The following is a 19,790-nucleotide window of genomic DNA, read 5'->3' as shown; positions in this document are numbered from 1 at the left end:
GAGACCTAGTCTCAGAAAAAGAATGGAAGTTTAACTTTTACTTAGATAATGGAAATTACTATAGTTTCTACATTTCTGATTAGTTTTTTAGATTACAGTTTAAATATCTTATATGCATGGAAAAATTTTTAATGTTATGATAATGAATTAATATTAGGACTTATTTAAATGTTTAAATGAAATACTAAGTAAAGATATACAGAAAAGTAAGATTACTACAAAATTTAAAACAAGAATACCAACATTTTGTTTAATATAAAAAAAATTTCAGGGCACCTAGGTGGCTTAGTTGGTAAAGCATGTGACACTTGATCTTGGGTTCTTGAGTTCAAGCCCCAAACGGGGCTTGGAGACTACTTAAAATTTTTTTCAAATCACCTCTCATCAAGTTCATAATTTTTCAAAATACGGATACATAATTCCAGAAGTAGCATTTAAGAAAAAAAATCAATAAATAGCTTGATTAAACCCTATGTGGAATGAAAAGAAATGAAAATCCTACGAAAATGTAAAAGCCAAAAGCAAATTAAAATAAATTTTAGCTTAGAAAAGAGGGTCTATAATTCTTCTACAATGGTTCCTTAAGACTTTTGTGGGAATAAATTCTAAAGATTCTCTCAGTAATCACAAGTATGAATATTACAAGCAAAATTTACTAATGTATGATAAGAAAATTTCAACTGCAGAAATAAATGAGCACATACTACAAATAATTTGTCATGTAGCATATACTAAACTGATAAAGGTTAGAGTTCTGGTTCTTTTCATTTTACTATTCAATCATCTGTGTCATATACTATTTTACTCTTTAAGAAAATAATTCATAAATCATTTAAAATTAAAACCTTCAGAAAACAGTAAATAAAACTGTTTAAGATTTAAAAATTGTTAGAATCATCAATGGATTCTTCTTAATATATTTTTCTGCCTAAGGAAGTTAATGTGATAACTAAGAAGGGATGGAAAACAAATACATGTTTATAAGTCATCTTCACTTAAAACCAATGGTAAAGTTCTGTGTACCTATGTAGTCTATGAGATAGATATCATCCATGAGCATACACTTGTAATTGGTAGACAAAGGAGTCTAATGAAATGCTTCAAAAGCACACATTATTTCCATTATACTAAACTGATTCTTAGGAAAAAAATTAATTCATTTATTATTAAAAAAAACACTTTTCCTACATGATTTCCTTGGAGTAGGGTTGGGTGCAAAGAAAGTAAATCTTTAAATCACATGAAATATTTCCATTAAAAAAAATTTCACAGGGGCGCCTGGGTGGCTCAGTCGTTGAGTGTCTGCTTGAGCGTCTGCCTTCTGCTTGGGTCATGATCCCAGGATCCTGGGATGGATCCTGAGTCAGGCTCCCCACTCAGCAGGATGCCTGCTTCTCCCTCTCCCCACTCTCCCTCTCCCCACTCTCCCTCCTCCCTATAATAATAAATAAATAATAAATAAATAAAATCTTTAAAAAAATAAAATAAAATTTCATACAGCAACTAATCCACATTATTTACAGTTCATAAAATACAAAATCTCCAGTCAACTCTTCATTATGCTTTCTTACAGTACTATGCATATTCTAGAAGGAAGGAACTGCAGAAATTAAATCAATAAGCAAACATTCATTAAGCACTGATATATGCAGGGTTTTATAGCTGGAAACTACAAACACAAATTCCTAAGATTTCTTTATGTTATTAAGTTCAACAATTCACTGTGTTGTGAGGTATTTGAGGAACCTAACTCAAAACATCTGAGATGTCCAGGAGTTTGTATTGCCAAGATTCAGAAAATGATAATTTTACCTGAAATCACAATTTTGTCCTGACTGCTGAGCAACTGAAACTCTACTAGAATCTCATGGAAGTATGAATGTATCAATTCTGTTTTACAAATAAAAATTGCCTGCTGTGTACCCGATCAGCAAGTACCAACAACAAAACAAAAGCCTCTAGCCCTCTAGGAAATAAGGGGAAAGTAAAGCTGGGATTTTTATTAGAGCCTTTTCCTTTTCATGCTTCAACCTTTTATTTCTCTACCGGCTTTTAAAATTCCCCATCAAATCCCTACATTAAATCTTAAACTACTAAACGACACTCATGAATCTGAGCTTACTATTTGCACTAAAACAAGACTCCAAGAAAACCTCCTACCTTTACAGTTTTCCAGTGTTTCATCCTTGACTTACGGAAGGATAAAGTGTGAGGCCAGGAGAAGGATGGGCAACACAGACCTTTGAATCACAGCCACAGCCTTTCTGGAGCTAACAAACCCAGGGTAACTCATGGAGCTTTAGGACCAACTGCTTTCGGACCATGGGTCTTTAAGTCTTCTGTGCCATGAACAGCCAAAATAACATCAGGAAAAAAGGCGTGTCAGAGATCTAGGGTGATTGTCTCAGTTCTTCTCAACAGGATGAATAGCTGGCTGGCAATCCTGCAAAAATCACTTAAACTCATTTGGTTCATTTCCCCAGCTATAAAGCAACTAAAGCCATGGTCCTCCCAGCTTTCTCTAGAAGTGAAACATTCTGTTGATTATAAACAGTCTGGTCATATTCCACACATAAAAGCCAGACTTTCTTCTTTATACTTGCTACTGAAATTCTCCAAGCCTTCAGCGAAACTTGTATTCAACTCAACCGTTCAAATGTAGTTATGGGACTACTAAGTTACATGGCATTTGATTCTTTCTGCAAATACTTGGGCTCCTGTATCAGTCTTAGGTCACTTCTTACAGAAGTCGCATTCAATAGCAAGAACAATCTTCAGTTGAAAATGTCCAAAAATGTTTTATCATAACTTGGGTTTCTATCCAACAGAAGTCTTTACCCATTATCCCTTTAAAAGTGTAACAGAGACTCTGTAAAGCATTATTCAACTAAAAGTCCAATGCCTGGGTGGCTCAGTCAGTTGGGCTTCGGATTCTTGGTTTCGGCTCAGGTTGTGATTCAGGGTCAGGAGATAGAGCCCTGCAACAGTTGGGTTGGGCTCTGCACTCAGCGTGGAATCTGTTTGAACATCTTTCCCCCTCCTTCTCCCTCCTCTTCTGCTCCTCCCCCCTGCTCATGTATGCTCTCTCTCTCTCAAATAAATAAATAAATAAATAAATAAAATCTTTAAAAAAAATCTAATGGAGCATTCTAATTCCTGTTCTGGAGCACCTGTGGTTTCAATGATCCACTGTTCAATGCTCTTTTCCTAAACGTCTCATAATATTTTCTAATAAAGGTGTGATAAGCAGCATTTTTATGAGCTTAAATAAACTCTTTTTGAAACACAGATCAGGGCTCTTTAGATCATGCCCATATACTGCCAACTGAACTTTATCACAAAAGAATTAACCAAGTATTTTATTTTGCCTTTCTAAACAATCAGCACCAATAACCCTGAAAACATAAAATTTATGCCAAACTCTGGTAAGTTTTACATACAAAGTTTAAATATCTTCACTTTTCTTGCTTTTCTTTTTGTCCTAAAGCTCATCAGGGTGACATATTAAATTCTGATCTACCACTACGAGGAGTTATAATCCAGATCTAAAAAGTTAAAATCATCCTTTCGATATAAGGATCATTGCCTCTGATCTATACGTTTGACTTACTTGTCCATTTCAAACAGGGAATTTCAGATTTTTCCGTGCATTACTTGAGAGGCACTGTAGTACAGAGCTTAAGAATGCAAACCCTAGGGACGCCTGGGTGGCTCAGTCAGTTAAGCTCCTGCCTTCAGCTCAGGTAGTGTTCCTGGGGTCCTGGGATCGAATCCCACATCGAGCTCCTTGCTAAGTAGGGGGCCTGCTTCTCCCTCTGCCTGCCGCTCTCCCTGCTTGTGCGTTCTCTCTCTCTCTCTGACAAATAAATAAAATCTTAAAAAAAAAAAAAAAGTGCAAATCCTGGAGTTTCTCTGCCTGATTTTGAGTTCCTGTCCTGCCACTTATTAGTCAGAGAAAGAATAATTAACCATGGGGTCGTTATGAGGATAAAACAGTCAAGTTTCATACACCTAAAAACCTCTATGTAAAAAAGACAATTACATGTAATATAAAACCCTGGCTGGATCCTGTACTGGAGGAAAAAACGTTATGAAGAATGTTACTGGGGGGCGGCTGGGGGGCTCAGCTGGTTAAGCATCCGACTCTTGATTTTGGCTCAGGTCCTGATCTCAGGGTCGTGAGACTGAGCCCCACACTGGGTTCCACACTCATCAGGCAGGGAGTTTGCTGGAGATTCTCTTTCTCCCTCTCCCCCTGCCTCTCCTCCTGCTTGTGCATGCTCTCTCACTCTAAAATAAATAAATAAATAAATAAATAAATAAATAAATAAACAAATCTTTTTTTTTTTTTTAAAGATTTTATTTATTTATTTGAGACAGAGAGAATGAGAGAGACAGAGAGCACATGAGAGGGGGGAGGGTCAGAAGGAGAAGCAGGCTCCCTGCCAAGCAGGGAGCCCGATGCGGGACTCGATCCAGGGACTCCAGGATCATGACCTGAGCCGAAGGCAGTCGCTTAACCAACTGAGCCACCCAGGCGCCCAATAAACAAATCTTAATTAAAAAAAAAAGTTATTGGGACAAGTGACAAAACTTTAATACAGAATGTAAAAAACTTAAATATCCTGAATTTGGTAACTATATGTGGTTTCAGAAGAGAATATCCTGGCTCTTAAGATACACACGTTAAAGTATTTAAGGGATAAAGAGGCAAGATGTATGAAACCTACTCTCAAATGATCAAAAAAATAATTGTGTGTTGGGGGGAGTGGGAGGAAAGAATGTGGGAAAATGTAAACAACTGGTGAATCCAGGCAAGGTGTATTTGGGAATTGTATGAATTATTCCCACAATTTTCCTCTAAGTTTAAAATTATTTTAAAATAGTACCTTAAAAAAAACAGCTTTGACTCTATTCCTCCTCTACTATCACTCAGTTTCTCCACTTCCTTCCATTCACAGAAACATCTTGAAAGTTCTATACAGTCACCATCTCCCATCTTTACTCCACTCCAATGAGACTGAGATTTCCTTGTTGCCAAACCCAGTGATTTCTTCCTGGCCTTATCACCATTCCTCCACAGTGCTGAACACACGCAACCGCTCTTTTCCTTCCTAGCCTCACATCTCCCTGCTTTTCTTTTTATTTCACTGGCTGCTCCTTGTCAGTCTCCTTTGCTGGCTCCCCTATCCCTAAATATCCTAACTCCCTTTCTTTCTCTGTCTATATAATCTCATCTAGTCTGTGCCATTGAAGAGCACTCTGAATTCCACACTTAAGCGTCAACATTTTATGAGACATACTCAATTTGTTTGTGAAGTGGGCATCTTAAACTTTGCTGGCTAAACCACAACTCTCGCTACTTTTCCTCATCCCATTCATATCTACTTCTCCTCCAGCTGCCCATGCCACTCAGTCATGCCTGATATAGTTGTTCAGGCTAAAATACTAAGGGGTCACCCTTGATCTCCTTTATGTTCCACATCCAAATCATCAGCCAGTGCTATCAAGTTATACCCTAAAATATACTCTGAATCTGACCAATTCTCACCTCTTCCAGGCTACCCTAGTCCAGGTATGTAGGATACACTAGCATGTTCTACAAGAGAATGGTCTACTAAAATGGGTTTCCTTGCCTTTCTGTTTTGTCCCCTTACAGCCCATTCTCTGAGATGAAGCAGCAAAAATGATGTTAAAGCTGCAATTAAATCAAGTCTTCTGACCATCAAAACTTTCCAATAGTTTCTCATCACACTTAAAATAAAACCTCATATCCTTAGCACAGCCTACAAAATTGTACCTACAACTGTACCAAAATTATACCTATAGTAATTAAATTACTTAAATAATTAAAAAAAACTCTTTCAAAATATGCCTTAGCTTTCTTATTCATTATATATAGCTCTACTTCATTACTAATTGCAGTATGAGTTATTGAATACTTAACCTATTTATAATTTTATACCATTATAAGCAATTCACTCATTTAACAAATATTTATTGAATTCCTACTATATTATAGGCACTGTTCTAGTTGCTGCAGATGGAGCAATAAATAAAACAAAGATCTCTGCCCTTTTGGAGCTTACATTTGTGTGGGAGGAGAAAGACAATAAACAGAATATACAAGGCAAACTCCCTCTGCAAAGGGCCAGATAGTAAATATTCTAGGTTTTGCAGACCACATGTCTGTTGTGTATTCTCTATTTTTGTTCTACAACCCTTTAGAATATAACTGCTCTTAGCTCACAGGCTGTACAAAAACAGGCCAGAGGGCAGTGGTGCTCTAGCTTGCTGACCCCTGATACAGCATTGTAGGAGCTGGTATGTGCTATGCAAAAAATAAAAAATCCAGGATAAGGGGGATGGGAGAGGGTAGGATGCAGTATTAAAAAGGGTGTTTAGAGGAGGTAAGATCTGAGCAAAGACCAGAAGGTAAGGCCAGTGAGCCAAGCAGATATTTGGGGAAAGGAGATTCCAGACAGCTGAACTAACTGAAGCAAAGGTCCTAAAGTAGGAACATGACTGATTTGTTTTTGATATAGCAAGGCGGCCAGTGAGCAAGGAGGGAAGTAGTAACAGGAAATAAGGCCAAGGAGGTAAGGAGAAAGGAGAGTGGGTTGGGCAGATTATACAGAGCCTTTGTGGGCCACTGTAAGGACTAGATTTTCTCTGAATCAAAAGGAGAGCCAATGCAGTGCTCTGAATAAGGAAGTGACAGGGTCTGTCTTAATTTGTAAAAGACTAGTTTTCACCACTATATTGAGTTTAGATGGTATTTAAAGCCATGAGACTGAATAAAATTACCAATGAAGTGAGGACTGATAGGAAAAACCAAGAACAGAAAACAAAAAGCAAGGACTGAGCCCTGGGGTTCTCCAACATAAGAAGTCTGTGAGAAAAGGAAAGGAGAATTACAAGAGGCTAGGACAGAGGCAGAAGGTAAGCAGGGGTGTGTGGTATACTGGAAAGCAAAGAAGAAAGTCTTTCGAGGATAAGGGAACAAACAGCTCTGTCAAATGCTGCTGATTGGCCAAGTAAGATGAACAGAATCAATGGCATATGGCATTTGATAACATGGAAGTCACTGGAGAACATGAGCGGCTTCAGCAGGAATGCTACAGACAAAAGCCTGATTGCAGTGGGTTTAGGAGAGGACATGGGAAGGAAAAACTTGGCATACCAAGTGTAGTCAAGTCTTTTGAAATAATCCTGCAAAAGGAAATCTGAAAAATGGGGAAACAGGTGGTGAAAAGTGAATCAAGTTTTTTTTTTTTTTGGCTTTTTGCTTTTTAAATAATGGGAGAAATAACAGCATGTCTGTTTGCTGATAGAAGTAATTCAATAAAGAAAAAAGATGATGTGGAAGAAGAGAAGCTGAATCAGTGTCCTTGAGCACATGAGAGAGGATGGGATCTAGTACAAAAGCAGACACAAAACATGAACAGTTAACCTAAGTAACGAGCAGGAACATAGCACGTATTGACGCAGATGCTGGGAGATCCACAGGATGCTGGGAGTCTGTGGAAGTTCCCTGATTGCTTCTATTTTCTTAGCAAAGTAGGAAGCAAGGTCATGAGCTAAAAGTGAGGATGGGAAAAGAGATACTAGAGGATTGAAGAAGAGAAGATATGAAATAGCCATGCAGGAATGGGAGAGTGAACAGATTAAGAAACTATAGTAAAATAGGCAGCATTAAAGGCCCCTTGAGGAATGTGGTCAGGTTGTGTGTTTTCTTCCAGCTATACTAAGTTACACAAAAGCAGGTACAAAGCAGAGAATTGGTTTTAACTAGGGCTATGTTCCTACCAAACAAGCAAAGGGCAAGAAAGTGGATTCAAAGGAGGGATTAAAATGATTAACCATGAAATTTCAGCTGAGTTAAGAAAGGGACTGAAAATATCAAGAAGATGAGTGGCAGGGAAACAATAATAGGATCAATGCACTGGAGATTCCATTGGGGTCAAAAGATGGTTGGGGCTGAGATACTAACTAGGAGTGAACTACAAAATAGAAAGTGGGGTCACGGTAGAACACCTAAAATTGTAACTACAGAAGTACTGCAGTTACTGACAAGGCAAGGGGGTGTCACTGTGGGAGTGAGAGACTGAGACAGGGTGGACATACACTGGAGGAAAGGTCTAGGAATGAGAGGCCAGGGTACTGGAAAGATTAATTATGTATATTCTTTTCAATTTCTTTATAAAGACTGAGGTAGTACTGAAGAGAGGCAATGAGGCTGGAGCTAAAATAACTGAAGAACGAAGAGGAATGACCTGGAAGTCACTGATATCAATTATGTTATCCATAGTTGGTAACAATCTTAAGGGGTAGTGGATTACATAATCTGAGGATCTTTAGGGAGAGGGGAGGGAAAAGAGTCCGAAAGCTGCCAGGAGATGCATAGCAGACACCTTTCTCACCTCTAGGAATAGTGATAAGGAGAGCTACAGGAAAAAAAAACAAAAACACAAACAATAGCCACAGCTACACAGTGCAAAAGTCAGGTTTCCATAAGAGCAAGAAAGTGAAGGGAGTGTTTAAGAATAGGTTGAGGTCGGGGCACCTGGGTGGCTGTCGCTGGGCGTCTGCCTTCGGCTCAGGTCATGATCCCAGGAACCTGAGATCATGACCTGAGTCGAAATCAAGAGTCAGACACTTAACAGACTGAGCCACCAGGGCGCCCCTGTTTTTTGTTTGTTTGTTTGTTTTTAAAAGACAAATATAGATCATTTTATGAACTGGAGTGTAGGCGATGAAAGGTGACCTGGAAATCTGGAGGTTCTGTGGCTACTGACAGATCCTTGAACACAGATGACTCCTGATACACCCACATGCTTCTCTAAGAAATGGAAATTGCTGAGTCAAAATGTTTTTGCTCTAAAATTAAAATGGCTTACTGATTTATTTAATGTATAAGTTTCGGTACAACCTTGCCAATACATCCTAGCAAAACTTTTTCACTTTTGCCAGTATGATGGGAAAAAAAATTTCACCGTTTTACTTTGCACTTCCCTACTGGTGGGGCAGAGCATTATCTCATGTTGGCTGGCTGTATTTCCTCTTCTGTGAATTTGGCCATTTAAGAAATTGAGTTGTCTTTTCCTAATGGTTTATAGTGCTTAGAAAGAAACCGTTTTTCTATTTTATTCCACTCTTAACGCAAATCAATGTTGTACATTTCTTGTTTCAAATCTTCCAATGGCTCATGCTAGGCCCAGTAAGTTATCTCTTCCTCAAATCCCTCTACTATAAACTAGAGATAATTAAGACCCACCAGTCAAATTGGTCAAACCCTTTAGTTTCCATACTGTCCCTGACTGTTTTTGTACCACATTTGAGATGGTATGACTCACAAAGCAGAAAATATCTAGTATTTAGTCCTCTACACAAAAAGTTTGTGGACTCCTGCTCTGTACCGTTTAGGGCCCCTGAACTACTGGGAGATTCAAGAACACAGTAGGTTCTTATCTTTGCTGACATACTCTCTGAAGTGCTGCTCCTATTCCCCCGAAATGCCAGAGCCATTTCTCCCACTCTCTGCTTGGAAGCTACTACTAACCTCGCTGGATGCCTCCACAGATTTATATCATAAAAGCTGTAACTACACTTTGTTGTACTTTTTCATTTACTTCTCTCTCCTCAGTAGTATGTCAATCTCTTAATGAAAAGGGACAATCCCAGCATTAATAAATGTTTAGCAAATGAATAAATGGCACACAAAATAAATCCATCAAAATTTGCCATAATTTTCCTGCTTTCCTATGCTCCTATTTTTATTTTTACTTCATTAAGTATTTTTCAAAAACATTATTTTTAATGGCAGCATATTATTAATTTTATGACTATTTCTTTATGGTTTTGTTGGATACCACCTACCTATTCCTAATCATTCATTTGCATCTATTTAGAATAGTCACGATTTCATAAAGTATTTCTCTGCTTTGATTCCTTCCTTAGTAAAGGCAAAAGCAATGAAATCTTGGTCTTTCTGAGATGTCCCTTTTTATCTATGGCAGCCACTTCTGCACCTGAGGATTAAGGGGCTCTGTTGAATATTATTTTACTAATGGCTTCAAGTGCTTCAAAGTCAACTGTAAAATCCAATTAAATTTTTTTTCCTTTAGTTTTCAGTATATAATTAATTTCCAACAGCTTGTGGGTAGTCTTCTCCTTAACTGGAATATCTCTGATTTTTTTTTTTTTTTTAGTATTTCTCTATTAAGACCTTAGTTAACTTTGGCAGGGGTTTTACTAAATGTATTTTTCAATTTGGTTACTTAATAGGCCATTGTCACTTCTTATATAGACACCCCAAATTTGATATATTTGTTTTTTTCCTACCCTATTTGTGTTGAGGTCGTTACTAAGAGTGTTTCACCACAAATCATTTTAGAAACCAGCTTTATATATTCATTACCAATTACATCTCATTCAGGTAAGGATATTTTTTCCTTTTGTAAAATATATGCAGATACTTAAGTCCTGTCTGGTTTAACTTTGTAATTTACACATTCATTACTTCCAGGTCAAGTTTTACTATCTTCATAATGTGGTCTATGATCTACAGTTAGTAGCTCCACTATACTAAGTTATAAGATTCATTACAAGGTTCTGTATTCATTCGATGTATATGTATTCATTCAATGTATACGTATTCATTATAAGATTCCTAATATGTATATTACATGAAATTTTACAAATAAAGGACATAAGCTTTGCTATCAGGCAGATCTAGATTCAGATTCACCTTGAACACTCTGAGTCCATGGACAAAGTACTTGCCTATCTATAGGTAACTCCCATGCATAATACAGGGCTATAAGGAGCAAAATGAATGTAAAAGTAACAATGTATGATAAATGCCTACAAATAATGCCTTGTATATTACATGGAAAAAATGTTAATTCACTCCCTCTTCTTTCCCATCTCAAGCAATAACAAGGGCAATAAATGCTGTGCTCAATTTATTTTAAGCCCATTATTAAATTCCCTTAATTAAAAGCAATATGGGAATACGGACCATGAGCTTTTGATGTTCATATACTCCAACCCAATATTTTCACTTTGGAGAATCTATCTTAATGAAATAATCTAAAACACAGAAGTTTTTTCATGTACAAAGGATGCTCAGTGTAGTGTTTCTTAGAACTACAAAAAAAAAAAAATCAGAAACTTGCCAACTGTCTAATAGGAAAATGTTTAATTATGAGAAAGTCACATTATGTGGTCATTTTAAAAGATGCTGACAAAATAATAGCATGAGAAACTGCTTATGATGCTAAGTGAAAAAAGCAAATGCAAAGTTATTCATATAGTAAAGTCTCAACTATGTACAAATCAAATAAACTGAGAAAAAATACTGGAAGGAAATGTATCAGCGGGTTTACAGTAGTTATCCCATAGTTTATTAGTGATTATAATTTTATGAGTTGTTTTCTAAAATATTAATGATCATGATGATGATAATAGCAGATATTATTTATGGAGTGTTTACTACATCAGGCCCAGTTCTCCCATCCAAGTACTAACCAGGCCCCACCCTGCTTAGCTTCGGAGATCAAACGAGATCGGGCGCGTTCAGGGTGGTATGGCCGTAGACACAGCAGGCCCAGTTCTAAGAGCATACTTTATTAACTCATTGAATCCTCACAGAATTATGAGATGAGAAAATCTGAGACACAGTGAGATTAAGTAATTTGCCCAAATTCACACATAATTTCAGAAGGTACCACAATTTGAAGTCTGGCCCTAGAGCTTCTGTTCCTAACTGCAACATTCGAAGATTTGCTTTGCTTTTAAATTTTAACCATTAAAAAGGTTCTCCTCGGGCGCCTGGGTGGCTCAGTTGGTTAAGCGACTGCCTTCGGCTCAGGTCATGATCCTGGAGTCCCGGGATCAAGTCCCACGTCGGGCTCCCTACTCAGCAGGGAGTCTGCCTCTCTCTCTGACCCTCCCCCCTCTCATGCTCTCTATCTCATTCTCTCTCTCAAATAAATAAATAAAATCTTTAAAAAAAAAAAAAAAGGTTCTCCTCAAATCGTGTGGTCTTTCAGTTACCAGCTTTCTTTTAGCGTTAGGCTTTCCTTCAGTTCTGAAATCAAATAATTGCTCTGCCATTAGGTGCCATTTTGGAATAAGACATAGCCACCATTCCTCTATGGGTTCTATATACTCCAGAAAATTCCAAGACAAATCTGCATCCCTATTTTCTGTCCCATTATCTCATTTAACCATGAAGACTCATTTAACCATTCTTAGTTATTACACCTACTTTCAGTACTTCAAAGAATTCTAGTAAGGAGGTCCAGAGGTAACTAAACATGGCTTCTAGGAACTCTCTCCTACACTAACACCCACCCATATAACTACAAATCTAGCTACCACCCTTACAGACATCCATCTTCCATCATAAAGTTCATCTGCCCTGTGACCCAGGAGACACCCCTCACCTCCCAACTCTCACTGGATATCTACCATGGCCCTGGTTGAATGGGACCAACTAAGAAAGACTCCCAACATTTGGGGAATTTTTTGTCCCTGATCCCGATTTTTGAAGATGGCATTATTCTCTATTGTTTTTGAAAACAATCATCAGTTAATCAATCACTTTGGTTCTTTCAGCTTTCTCACTCTTTTGCTGGTAAACCAAATTGGTTTTTTGGAACAAGACCTTTTTGGCACCAATATATATATTCAAGTATCAATCCCAGGAAGAAATATTCACAACTTATACCCTGGGCAATAAAAACAATTCCCACTTAATTGCTCTGCTCCTCTCTGCAGTTTACACTTGATAAATCTATTTCATGACATATGTCACTTGTTTTGCCTTCCTTTATTAACCAAATTTCTTTTCTTAAAAACAGTATTTGCAGAATCCAACATGGATAAAAGCAAGCAATTCTTCTAAAGATAGTACATTTACATTTCAATGCAGTTCATTTACAGTATTTAGAAAAACTGAGTTCATGTGAAGGCTTTAACATTATATAAAAAAGAAAAACTAGTCATAAAAACAATGAATACAATATCAAGTGTTGATAACGGAAATATTTACAGCCAGAATCATATATATTTTTACCAAAATCTTATCCTGCTCATAGTATATAATGGTAACAAGCTTGATTACTTTAAAAGATTTTTTTTTTTTAAGATTTTATTTATTTATTTGACAGAGAAAGAGACAACTAGAGAGGGAACACAAGCAGGGGGAGTTGGAGAGGGAGAAGCAGGCTTCCTGCTGAGCAGGGAGCCGGATGCGGGGCTCGATCCCAGGACCCTGGAATCATGACCTGAGCCGAAGGCAGGCGCGCCCAACGACTGAGCCACCCAGGCGTCCCAAAAGATTTTTATAGATATTTCAGCAGGAGGAATTTAATAATTCCCTGAATACCTAGGGAAAAAATGTAACTACATCAAGGCTGATCAAGGTGGGGGCCCCTTTTAGGAAAAAGAAAATGGAGCACCAATAGTTCACTAGGTTCACATTAAATGAGGTGAAGTAAAAACCGGATTGCTAAACTCTTATGCATTTATGACTACATATGCGGGGGAGTAAAAAAGAAATCTGCACCTTCAAACTAATATTCCCCTTTTGCGGCTACAACTTTTCAACTTGGTGGATCCATTCTCTAAGAATGGTGTGCAGAGCAGGGTAAAAGAAAACAAAACTGCTTCCCCCCAAAAACGGAATGCTCCCCTGCTTCATTAAGTATAACTTCTTTGCCATTCTAACATGAAAGCTCTGATGTAACAGGGAAACTTAAAATCCAAAAGGAACTTTTGTTATCCTAAAAATGGGTCACAATAGCCATTTTACAACCTCACATTTCCAAATAGCTATTAGACGATACAACTTTTAAAAAAAAAAAATCTTTTCTTTAGGCTGAAAAATAAAGTACCATTTATAAACTCATCGTTGAAGTCATCACTGTTTCAAGGCAGGATTGTTATTAAGCTTCTTAATACAACTGTCAAAATCAATTTGTGGACAGCCGCCAAGTTTAAATTTCTACATCTGTTGATGAACCAAACTGATTAGTGATTAAGATAACGGACTTAAATTGTAAGCAATCCTTGCAACATCCAGTTGGTTTTTACAGTGTAGACAAATAGGCGATCATTTTTAAAAAGGAAGAAAGCCGTTTCTTTTTAACTGTGGTAGCCGGTCTGCTCCTCAGCAGCTGTTCCCTGTTGCGTGTTCGCATGGGAGTACAAAAGGGTGGAAGTGCAAAAACCAAACCCACGCAAAGCTTGTACAAACATTAAAATTATGTAAATATGTCGTGAGGCCAAGAGGCCCCAAGCGGCAGGAACAGCCCAGAGAAACCGATCAGCCAGCTGAGTGTGGAGGCGAAGGTGTGCGGGCCCCGGACCCCCCAGGGCCGAGAGGGCCGGGCGGGGGGACAAAGACGGGCCATCCGGGGCAGCGCCCCGCAGTGTCCCAAAGCGCCCAGAACCGGCGGGAAGCAGCCGTCCTGGGGCAGCGACCGCGACACCAGGGCCCTCAAACGCCGCGCGTAACAAAAAGCTCCCCGGCGAGAGGGCTCTCCCCTTCGCGCCGCTCCTACCGGGCCCCAGGCCCTGACCTCCGACACCTGAGGAGCGCTGCCCGACCCCTGCCCGTGTCCCGCAGGACGCCCCGGCCGGCAGCTGTTGGGCTTAGAACCGCGCCGCCGCCGCCGCCGGGCTCCAAACGGCCGGGAGGGTGGCCGGTCGGGCGCCTCTCCCCGCGTCAGGCAGCTTCGGAACAGCTGGCCTCCGCTCCCGCCCTCCAGGCTGGGGCCGCGCACCCTCACGCCACCTACCCGGTCCCACACCATCCCAGAGGCCTCCGGCGCTCGGGCCCTCAGCCGTAGCGGCGCTGCCTCCCGTCCGGGGCCTGAAATGGCTGCGGAACAAAGAGAATCTGGGCTCCGGCGAGCGCGGGTCCGATTGGCCGGGGGGCGGGGCCCGCCTCGGGAACGTTCGGCGGCGGTCGCCTAGGCAACGGCGGCGCGGCTGGGAAAACCGGGGCCCCGGCCTGCCAGGCCTTCGGACCTGCGCCCGGCGGCGCGCGGCAGCGGTTGCTCAAGTCGCGCTGCGGTCCGCTGCTCTGCGCCGTGAGGCCTCGACCAAAATGGCCCTGCGTGGGTGCATGCTTGGGGGCTGTCCAGGGCCTCCTAGCAGGACCACCCTACACCAGCGAACTTCCGGAGCCCGGGGTAATCTCCCAAGAGACAGCCCTGCCCCGGGAGCCTATTTAACACCGAACATGCCGCATATCCCCCAATAGTACAGGTCCAACGTCGCTGGTAGAAAAACAAACGGCTTCAGTAGGTGGATATGGGCAGAAGGCTGCCTGCTAATGTTGCGTGATTGACTTTTGAGGTATACTGCACCTGGCGTATCAACTGCTGTGTTTGGTAAAATTGAAAGATTTATAAAATTAAGTTTTACATGTCCGAGTGTGTATTCAAATAAAACTAGTTTCTTGCTCTTAGAAATAACAAGCCCTCCTCTCCGTAAGCAGCCGTCACGAGAAAGGAAAATGTCTTCTGTTTTCTAAACAGAACATAATTCAAAATGGGAGAGGTAGATATTTTTATACTCAGTTATAATAATGGTAATGAACTGATAAATAACAATTCCTTTCCCCACATTATTCCTATATATAAATTTACTATATATGAATATTTTTAATGTGCATAGCTGGATAATCATTGTATCCTATGGTGATGATGCCGCTGATAATACTCTTCCTCATAAGATCGACGTGTGTAAAATGCCGGCAGTTTCGACTATCCTACTTTCAAGTGCATATATATTAACATATATATTATGTTTTGAAAATGTGTAGCAGTTGTTGCCTTCCAGGCATATTCTAGACAAAAGTATAGTACCGATACTAGAAAGTTTTAAAAATTTATATTGATGTTGCTTATTTGTTAACAAACTTGCTAATAATTTTCATTTGCAACAAGTCATTTTACAAAACAATTTATTTCACTTAAATGTTGAGTATAGAAGGACTATCTTTATCATTAGGAAAAGGAACATAGTAAGAAAAAGTATTTTAAATAACTGAAATGCTCGTAATTATGAACCCACCATTTCCTAATGTTAATTCGATAGCACTTGGATACTGGAGCATGCAGCAAAAGGAGGTCTCCAAATAGGGACAGATTGCAAGAAAAAAAACTTAATGTAAACCTTCTGAAATGGTAGTTTAGTGTATCTGCAAGAACATTTATCCAAAATATGTATATTTATCCAAATAACAAAAAGGGCTTATTTCTACATTTGAAAAGTCCCATTGTGGGACTTTTCTGGGACATCAAGGGAGCCTTGAGCCATACCAATCAGGGGATGTGTGGCATCTGCATTTTACTTTGCTAAAGCAAAATAATAGGAATACTTTCTAAATGTAAAGGTTGAGCAAATAATGATGGATGGAAAGAACTACTGACAAAGCAATTAGTCAGGAATTCACCTGAATAATACTTGGAATTATTATATGTAATAATTGAAATTAATTTAAAAAAGTGAAGTATTATTTGATGTAAGAGGATTTATTGACCAAAATCTTTTGAAAGAAAATATATTGATTATCAAATGTGAAACTGAGACTGAGCAAATTAATATTCATACGTCTATGAAATTTAAATGAAAATGAATTAAAAATTTCATATGAAATAGTTCTGCATTGAATGAAGAGATGCTTATACATACAGCATTTTTGTCTCTACCTTCTAGGTTAAATTAAAAATACATGTTTTAAACAGTAGATCTTCTTACCATTAACAAGGATTTATTAACGTGGCTTATTTTATTTTACTTTTTCTGTTATTTGTTTACCCTTTGCACACTTTGCACATGAAATAGCAGCTATTCAGTAATGTTTTCTCTTTATACCTAAATACAAAACAGCAGAACACCTGTAGTAAAACTTTGTCAGTACTTTTTAATGACATATACTTAAAAGTGGTAAATAACTTAGATTTTTAACCCCCAAACCTACTACAGATACCTATATTTAAAATTTCTTTATTAATTCTTTTCTTAGGTGAAAAAAATCAAAGAATGGTAGAAATTACAAAATAGCATTAAGGGAGAAACATACCTATAAGCTTTCCCTTTGGAAGAAAAAGATGCTTACTCTGTCAGATGTAGCAGTGTCAAAATAAGCATGAAGCTGGGAGGCAGAGGGACTGTATGCAGATGATTCCAGTTCAGCCTTTCTGAGCTTCACTTGTCTTAAATGGGATTAAATAAGATAAAGTATATTAAGAGCTCATTAGCAGAGTGCCTGGCAGATAGTTAGAGGGCAATAAAAGATAGTATTACTAGGTATTAATATATATAAAAGAACAAATGTTTGAGAAGGAGGAATGGTGATTGAAAAAAAATTATAGGCTTGGAAATCTAAAAATTGTTAAATATCTTTAATAGGCAATTGTTCGTGAATATATAGAAACAGTAAAAGATGCGAAATAATCTTTTAGATACAGACAATCTTCTAAAAGAGAATACCTCTTTTTTAAAAAAAATATTTATTTTTAAAGATTTTATTTATTTATTTTGACAGAGAGAGAGACAGTGAGAGAGGGAACACAAGCGGGGGGGTGGGGGGTGGGAGAGGGAGAAGCAGGCTTCCTGCTGAGCAGGGAGCCTGATGTGGAGCTCGATCCCAGGACCCTGGGATCATGACCTGAGCCGAAGGCAGACGCTTAACGACTGAGCCACCCAGGCACCCCTAAAAGAGAATAAATACTTCTGAGAAATATTCTCACCGTATACTTTGGGAATGATGTGGGAATTTTCATTTTAACCTTTAATAGTATACAGTTTAAGGAATTGCCTTCCATTGCAACATCTTCAGATTGGCATTAAGAAAAAAAAATTTTTTTAAAGTAATTATTTAGAAGAATTTATTCAAATTCTGAAAGAGAACAGTTATAGTCAATATTTAGAAATGTGTAAATAATCTACAGACATTTTTCATTTAAAGCAAACCCACTATACTGTTTGAATGTACAAAAAAGATAGAGAGTTATTATTATCTGGGAAAGGATTAACTTCAAAGTTTCTTTAACTATGAATGTCTCTCCGTGATTAAAATATGATTCTATTTATAAAAAGGTCCACTTAGACTTCTACTTCTGGGAAGATGGAGTAGACCTACTTTTCCCTATTCCTCCCAGTAAGTACAATTACAAGCCCCTAAACATTACGTATAAAACAAACATAAGAAGACTCTGAAAGATGGAGAGAAGACAGACCAGCAAGGGCCTCAAGACCCAAGGTCAGCACTATGGTTAGTTCCCTGGGGGATTTTGTTTGTTTGTTTGTTCTGTTTTGGTTTTGCCTCATCTATCCCAGACTTGAAATGGAAGGTGCTGGCAACGTGAAAATGCCAGTGGTTCAGACAAAAAATCCCCAACAAAATACTGCCCTCTTTAGCTGAAGAACCAGAAAAGAGGCAGTATAACAGATTAGAAAAAAATACAAAAACAAAAAACAACCAACCAAGCAAACAAAGAAAACCACTTAGACAATAACAGATAAAACTAAAGAAAAGCAAACTACAGGAAAAAATCATGACCACTCCTCCCCAGCCCCCACTCAAGTCAGCAAAGGCCTAGTGGAAAGCCTAGACTTCCTCCTTCACCAGACTGTAACAAGGGGCCCCAGCCCCATCTCCCATCCTATGGTGTCAGAGTTAAGTAGGCAGCCAAGACTTTCATCCCCACTGGCCAGTAATGAGAGAGAGAGAGAGAGAGAGAGTGACTTTCATCTTGGGTGTCAATGACAGAGGCCCAGTGAGGAACTTAGACTACTCTCTAACCTGGCAGTAATGAGGTGGTAGCTGCTCCCCACCCCCACTTCCTCTAACAATGCTTTGTCAGAAAAAGCCAGCTAAAACAATATTTAAATAAGATCCAAAGTCTTATAACATGATACCCCCAAATGTTTAGGTTTCAGTTGAAAATTGCTCATCTTATCAAGAGCCAGAAACATCTCAAAAAGTAAAAAAAAAAAAAAAAAAAGAAAAACAAAAACCCAGCAACTAATAGATGACAAAACCAAGACAACAGAGATGTTAGAACTATCTGACAAAGATTTTAAAGCAGAAATAAAACACTTCAATGAGCAACTACAAAAACACTTGAAACAGGGAAAAAATAGTCTCAGCAAAGAAATAGAAGAGGTAAAGAATGGCTGAATCAAATTTTAGAACTAAAACATACAATAATCAAAATAAAAAACAAAGTGGATGGGTTCAGCAACACAGTGGAGAAGACAGAGGAAAGAATCAGTGAAAATATAGATAGAGCAATAGAAATTGCCCAATTTAACAATGGAGAGAAAATAAATTGAAAAAATAAATGAATAGAGTTTCATGGAATTAACAAAAGGTCTAACATTCATGTCCTGAGTCCTGGAAGGAGAAAAGAAAGAGAGTGACACTAAAAAATAAAGAAATAATAGCTGAAAACTTGAGAAATTTGACAAAAGACATACACCTACAGACTTAAGAAGTTGAACTGAGTTCCAGCAAAGGTGCCAAAACAATAAAATGGAGAAAGACAGTTTTCAACAGATAGTCCTGAGACAACCGAGTATCCACATGCAAATGGATAAAGTTGGATCTCTACCTCATATAATATACAAAAATTAACTCAAAATGGACCATAGAACTAAATGTAAGAGCTAAAACTATAAAATTCTTAGAAGAAAACATGAAAGTAAATATTTTTGACCTTCAGTTAGGAAAACTAAAGACTTGTTAGATACGATACCAAAAG

At 38.4% G+C, this 19,790-nt stretch overlaps 1 protein-coding gene across 1 annotated transcript in view; it reads right to left on the bottom strand.

The window, feature by feature from the left end:
- Window positions 1-14,904, bottom strand: part of TNPO1 (transportin 1) — a 94,870-nt gene extending 79,966 nt beyond the window's left edge. The window contains exon 1 of the mRNA XM_044916897.1: window positions 14,811-14,904. Within this exon, the coding sequence (XP_044772832.1) occupies window positions 14,811-14,825 (15 nt within the window). The 5' untranslated portion in view covers window positions 14,826-14,904. The remainder of the gene's footprint in view (window positions 1-14,810) is intronic.
- Window positions 14,905-19,790: the final 4,886 nt, after the last annotated feature.

The sequence above is a fragment of the Neomonachus schauinslandi genome, chromosome 7 (assembly GCF_002201575.2).
Source record: "Neomonachus schauinslandi chromosome 7, ASM220157v2, whole genome shotgun sequence".
Classification (NCBI taxonomy): Eukaryota; Metazoa; Chordata; class Mammalia; order Carnivora; family Phocidae; genus Neomonachus; species Neomonachus schauinslandi.
This window is presented reverse-complemented; position numbering and strand designations above follow the sequence as displayed.